The sequence below is a fragment of the Procambarus clarkii genome, chromosome 11 (assembly GCF_040958095.1).
Source record: "Procambarus clarkii isolate CNS0578487 chromosome 11, FALCON_Pclarkii_2.0, whole genome shotgun sequence".
In the NCBI taxonomy this organism is placed as follows: domain Eukaryota; kingdom Metazoa; phylum Arthropoda; class Malacostraca; order Decapoda; family Cambaridae; genus Procambarus; species Procambarus clarkii.
The window spans coordinates 37,605,824-37,612,197 of record NC_091160.1 but is presented as its reverse complement, the minus strand read 5'-3'; the positions used below and the strand labels follow the sequence as shown (position 1 = coordinate 37,612,197).

The 6,374-nt window shown below is 49.4% G+C and overlaps 1 protein-coding gene across 1 annotated transcript; it reads left to right on the top strand.

Moving 5' to 3' along the window:
• Positions 1-3,394: 3,394 nt before the first annotated feature.
• LOC138363667 (uncharacterized) lies at positions 3,395-4,852 on the top strand. The gene has a single exon (XM_069323044.1). It carries the CDS (start codon positions 3,395-3,397, stop codon positions 4,850-4,852), a length of 1,458 nt encoding a protein of 485 aa, XP_069179145.1.
• The last annotated feature ends 1,522 nt before the right edge of the window (positions 4,853-6,374 follow it).

Here is a 6,374-nt window from a genome sequence, read left to right as displayed (position 1 = left end):
CGAAGATCCACAGACGATATTTCAAAATTTACCTGAAACCCCCGAAGATCCACAGACGATTTTTCCGTAGTTGAAAACAGGCAAAGGTTGTCCGTAGAGTTTACCTGGAAATGCTGTGACACAAACACGATATTTTCTAAAAATTTTCTTTAAGATTTTCCTACTTATTTTCCTTATAAGAACGCTTAACAAACCTCTAAAATCTCAGAAATTATTTTCCTCATAAGAATTCCTTAATTCCAAATCTGTGACTCCCCAAATTTGCCTGAAAACCCCGAAGATCCACAGACGATATTTTAAAATTTACCTGAAACCCCCGAAGATCCACAGACGATTTTTTCTGAAAAAAAATATCGTCTGTGGCTCTTACTCCCTACTACTGGCACCCCCCCCCCCCTAACTGGTCCTGTGTGGGAGCTGAGCGTGGGGGAGGCACCCCCCCCCCTAGCTGGTCCTGTGTGGGAGCTGAGCGTGGGGGAGGCACCACCCCCCCCCCCTAGCTGGTCCTGTGTGGGAGCTGAGCGTGGGGGAGGCACCCCCCCCCCCTAGCTGGCCCTGTGTGGGAGCTGAGCGTGGGGGAGGCACCACCCCCCCTAGCTGGTCCTGTGTGGGAGCTGAGCGTGGGGGACGTACCCCCCACCCCTTAGCTGGTCCTGTGTGGGAGCTGAGCGTGGGGGAGGCACCACCCCCCCTAGCTGGTCCTGTGTGGGAGCTGAGCGTGGGGGAGGCACCACTCCTGTGAGAGAGTGTCTCTCAAGATTCTCCCACAGCTGACTGGAATGGCTCATTGCTGTGCACAGTGCACCGATCTTGTGCACAAGGTCCTATTTCTATTAACCCTGGATAGTGACCCGGCATGTTGGGTATCTCCAGAATGCCCACTTAACCAGGAACACTTTCATAATATGGAGGCCGCCGTATGTCCAGGCAGGAAGTAGATACAGGGAGTTAAGCATACTTGCTACCAAAGGGTCAGTGAGTACATGGCTGGTGCCCGCGTGAGAGAGGGGAGACGTTAGCAGCGTCTGACCTCTGGGGTCAACCGGCGCGATGGACAATAACAGCTATGACGTGGTCGTGACGTCTTCATGACGTCACTATTGCTACTGCTCATCGAACGAGCTAATATGATTGGTTCCCACTCATTTGCTGCAATGCTATTGGTCAAATTGTAACTCTTTTGTGCTGGGTGCCACGAGATGCCCGGCACCCCTTCCAAAACCCATTCAAGTGAGGGACACCAAACCTAGAGGACGAATTCTGTTCTGTCTACCGGCCAATAGACTGAACAACCGTCCATTCCTCACCGTCAAGTTAACTCAGCATCTGAAGATTATACGATACACTCGCCGAGAATCACGAGTGTGAATATATTATTCAGAAGCCTAAAGTGACAAATCCCCAGAGCGAAACAGACTGGTATCAGGTAACCCCTGGTGACAAAGATCGTTGTGAGTGACTTAGAGTGAACTAAGACAGTGCCGCCGCCTAGTAACCTGTGTGTAACTTTACCACAGTGTACCTGTACCACAGCGTACAGTGTAGTGCATGGTACCACATAACCTGCAGTAGCCAGCCTGCACTCGGTCCAGAGCGTGTAGCTAGTACCTCTGTACCTCTATGCCTCGAGCGCCCGCCGCCGCCCTCACTACTACATGACGTCACCACCTTGCTCATCGCCAGTGCCAGTGGGTGCGCGTGTGTCTGTCTGTTAAGCATACAGCCCGCCCTACTGCAAGTACCCTCCGTGTCTACGAGCGAAACCAGCTGTCAGGCCACCTACGAGTGCTTGTATAAATGTGCCTGAGTGAGTAAGGAAAGGTACCCTATCGGTAAGTACAAGATCTTGTCATTGTTTTATTGTGTCTGTGTTGATCTGAGGGATCAACCACAGTTCTCACCTTCTCATACCTCTCACAGGTCATAGGTGAGTCGACGGTGAATGCGTGTTTATCTGTGTGGTATCACGGCATTTCACTAGTCTGTGAATGTGAGCTTCACATACACCACACATTTAGTTATTGTGTGTGATATTATTGTGCATGTTATTGCCTGTCCCATTGACAGTGTAGTTGTTGATTTATTGCATATCATCATTACCGAGTATCCGGTTGGAACTCTTGTGATCCCTTTGCATACCGGCAGTTAGGTTGCCGTGTTAATGATTGGCTGTCAACTGTGTTAAGTTAGGTGTTTCTCCACGAGTGGATACGAGTCGTTTAGCCAGACGTCAAGAGTCTCGCTAATATAACCATAGCTTTGCTGACGCCAATCTAAAGTAAATCAAGCACCCTGTGTATTAGTGGTTAAGTTAGTAAATAAACTACTGTTAAGCTTTATGCGGTGTTTCCGTTGAACCACTTCTGAATACTGCCAATAGTACACAAGCTTTCAACTCTAAGTGTCTTCAACACCGAGTTGCCTATAAGTCACAAACTATAAATGTGATGAGGACCCTAGGAGTCTCTTAAAGTGTTAAATCATTGAGGAGAATCCAACGATCAACGTGGAGCAGGACCAGGTGAGACTAGTCTGAGAAGAGACCCTCAAGGACTCTAACTCGACCTTGCTCCCAGGCCCTGTACGGTTGCTCTCGTATTTTCTATTCTGCTAATTCCGACAGCTTCGTGAAGCGTCTGCCACATGTACATTGGCGACGTACGCATTGCAGTCGTGAAAGCAAAAAAGAAACCCCCACATCTGGCGCCCAACGTGATTGGCTTAGTTGGAACCTATGAGCTAGGTTGTACAGTAAAATTTCGCACTTAAATTTTCCCTGAAAATTCAAAAGTGACGAGCAGTATTCAGAAGATGTTTAACACCCTGTTAGGTACACACACCACCAGTATGTCTGAGTGTGTAGAGTACAAACAGCGCTACCTGCATCTTCTCTTGGCCTTGACCGCTCGTAGACCTGACGACTACGACACTCTTAGTGAGCAAGAGTGTAAGGAACGAGTGGAGCAGCAAATGAGGGCCGTGGAAGAGGTGATGCTACAAGCACACATGCATGGTAGTGCTGAGGTGGCGTGCACGAGTCTCATCACACTGGATGAGACTACCGGTGGTGAGACACCGGTGAGAGATAATACAGTGGGAGAGGCCCCAGTGAAAGACAACTTGGAGGTAGAGACCCCTGTGGGTGACGTCACCGAGAATGATGTCACCAGAATCACGCGCGCTGCGGAAGAAAACGGAGTCACGCGGGAATCTAGCCCTTTAAATACTCCGTTGGGGGGATTCTACGGGGGAAGAATCTCAGCCCAAAAGGTCCTTGTGGACGACACCAACTCAAAGAGTAGGTGTTACAGGCTCGCAATTATTCACCTTAGAGGAATACCGTAACCAAGTTAGGGAGTTGGGATTCGAAGGGAATAAAGTAGCAGAGCAAGCTATGAAACTCTGGACTGATCAGCAGGACAGAGAAAGTAAACTGTGGACTGATCAGCAGGACAGAGAAAGTAAACTGTGGACTGATCAGCAGGACAGAGAAAGTAAACTGTGGACTGATCAGCAAGAGAGAGAAAACAAACACTGGACTGATCAGCAGAACCGAGAAAGTACTGAACGCATAGCTCGCATGCAGTTGCAAGCAAGACAGGATGACCAGACAAGTGGTCGTTCAACACAGACTAACGTTGAACAAGGTAAGACTGTCAAACTACCTAAACTAGCTAACTTTGATGAAAGGGGCGACTCGATCGGTGCATACATCAAGCGTTTCGAAGGTCACGCCGCTGATTGCGGGTGGGAAAGATCAAAGTGGGCACTCGCTCTTAGTGCATTGTTAAAGGGTAGGGCACTATCTATCTACCACAGTCTGGGTCCGCACCAGCGCGGAGATTACGAGGCATTGACAACAGCGCTGCTGAACGGTTTTGGCATCACTGCAGACCGGATGCTAGAGAATTTCCGTAGAGCTCAATCGCAAAAAGGAGAGACATATGTGTTAATGTTACAGCGGTTAGAATCGAGTCTAAACCGTTACTGTGAACTCATGGAGACTGCTCCTGGGAGCATGGAGTTCTATCAACTGATGATTCGTGAACAGTTCTTAGAAGCATGCGAATCGTCTCTGCGCGTCAAGCTCAAAGAGCAAGAAATTGTGTCAAATCTGTGTATGGCCAAGCAAGGTGATCTATGGGCTGGGGCCAGGAGACAGGTGAAAGGGGTGAAGTCGCACGAGAAGCATCATGCTACAGGTATGGGCGAGGGAGCTAAGCCTAAGACTGGTGTGTCGGGGGAGCAGGGAAACTCCTCCAACAAGCATGTGCACAAGTGCTACACCTGTGGTAAGCCAGGTCATCGTGCAGCTGATTACAAAGCAAACCCGAAACCAGGTTACATAGCAGGTGTGAGCTCAAGTGGTAAGATACATCCCAACGTCGGAAAGGATCCACTAGCTGGGGCCCTTGAGGTGGTGGACGGAAATGTTAACGGAAAATCGGCGAAAATCTTCCGTGACAAAAGAGCCACTGCCCCCATGGTAAGAAAGAGCCTAGTACAGCCAGGATCTGACACAGGTAGACATATCGATGTCAAATTCCCAAATGGCTATGCTAAAGAGATGGTGGAGGTGTATGTGTGGGTCGACACACCTTACATCAAAGGTAAAATCCGTGCCGTTCAACAGGAACGTGCTGTATATGGACTTTTGTTGGGAAATGTTCCAGGAATCTCTGATTGTCCAAGTCCGCCCTTGAAGAAAACGGGGGAGCGTGAGGACGCTGCCTCAGCTGTGTGCAGTCGTCCTCAGTCAGCTGATGCCAAGGGCGACTCGCCGGGGATGACGTCACAGGGAGTGACCACACCCTCACCCAGCTCAAGAATAAGGGAGTGTCTGCAAAGTTAAAAGAAGCAAAGGAACACATGCTCAAACGCTACGAGGACCCTCCTGCAGATGGATCCAGCAAGCCGAAGAAGCATGTAAGACGTAAGAACAGGAGAGGACCGCGGGGCTCAACATCGACAGGGCGCCGATCGACCACCCTCTGCTCTCAGCAACGATCGCCGGTGTCTCAGTGATAACCGCAGACGAGGAGGTAGGTCAGCCAGGTCTCTTCAATCAACAGCAGCAGGAGACACACCGAGATGTTAAGGTTGACGATCAGCTGTCTGAAGGTCAAGTCGACCAGGTTACTCGACTGGTAGCAGAGTACAAGGAGGTACTCTCTGACGTCACTAAAGTAGCAAAGGTAGAGGGCTACCGCATACCTTTGCTAGAGCAGCAAGCGGTACGAACAAAACCATATCCTGTTCCTCATCACCTTGTACCACAGGTGAGAAAAGAACTGGCATCTATGATTAATGCGGGAGTAATAGAGAAGTCGACCTCCCCGTACTCAAGCCCGATGGTGTTAGTGAAGAAGCCTGGAGGAGGTGTGCGCATCTACCTCGACTTCAGGAAGTTGAACTCCATCATAGAGTTTGATGCTGAACAGATGTTCAATGAAAATGAGATCTTCTCGAGGTTAGCTTCCAGTTGCTATTTCTCCAAGCTCGAGCTGACAAAAGGATTTTGGCAGATTCCATTAGATGAAGACAGTAAGCACTGCACTGCCTTCGTGACAAGCGAAGGTCTCTTCCAGTTCACAGTTCTTCCGTTTGGACTGGTGAACGCCCCAGCCGTGTTCAACAGAACTATGAGCAAGGTCTTGGGGAGAATTACTGGAGTAGAAGTGTTCGTGGACGATGTGCTCATCCACTCTGCTACGTGGGAAGAACATCTGACCTTGCTAAGGCAGGTGTTGGCAAGACTACAAGAAGTAGGAATGGTTGCAAAACCCACTAAGTGTGAGTTGGGATGCAAGGAGGTCAGGTACCTTGGTCACGTGATAGGGGGAGGGTTCACCAGGCCGCTGCCTGAGAAGATCACCAAGATCAGTGAAGCCGCTCCACCCGCCACCAAGACTTAAGTCATTCCTGGGACTTGCAGGGTACTACAGAACTTTCATTCCCAATTTCACATCCATAGCAACTCCGCTAACTAATCTCACCAAGAGGAATGCACCGGTTAGAGTACGTTGGACAGAAATGGAGAACTCAGCATTCTCGACGCTCAAGAAGAAGCTGACTGAAGCACCCATCCTTAGACTACCAGATTCTACCAAGGAGTACATCCTCCGGACAGATGCCTCAAATACAGGTATTGGTGCTGTACTCATGCAAGAGTACGACGGTGAAATCTGGCCAGTTGTGTACTCCAGTCGTAAATTGAGCGATGCTGAGCAGAAGTACTCCACTGTAGAAAAGGAACTCTTTGCTGCTGTCATGGGAGTAAGGAAATTCTACCAGTATCTCTATGGTAAGCGTTTCATGTTTCAAGTAGATCACCAACCCCTCAGCCACATCGGTACGCTTAAAAACGCAAACCC

What these genes read in the sequence shown, in the direction of transcription:
- LOC138363667 (XM_069323044.1), top strand. Translation starts at nt 3,395, where the DNA reads ATGAAACTCTGGACTGATCAGCAGGACAGAGAAAGTAAACTGTGGACT.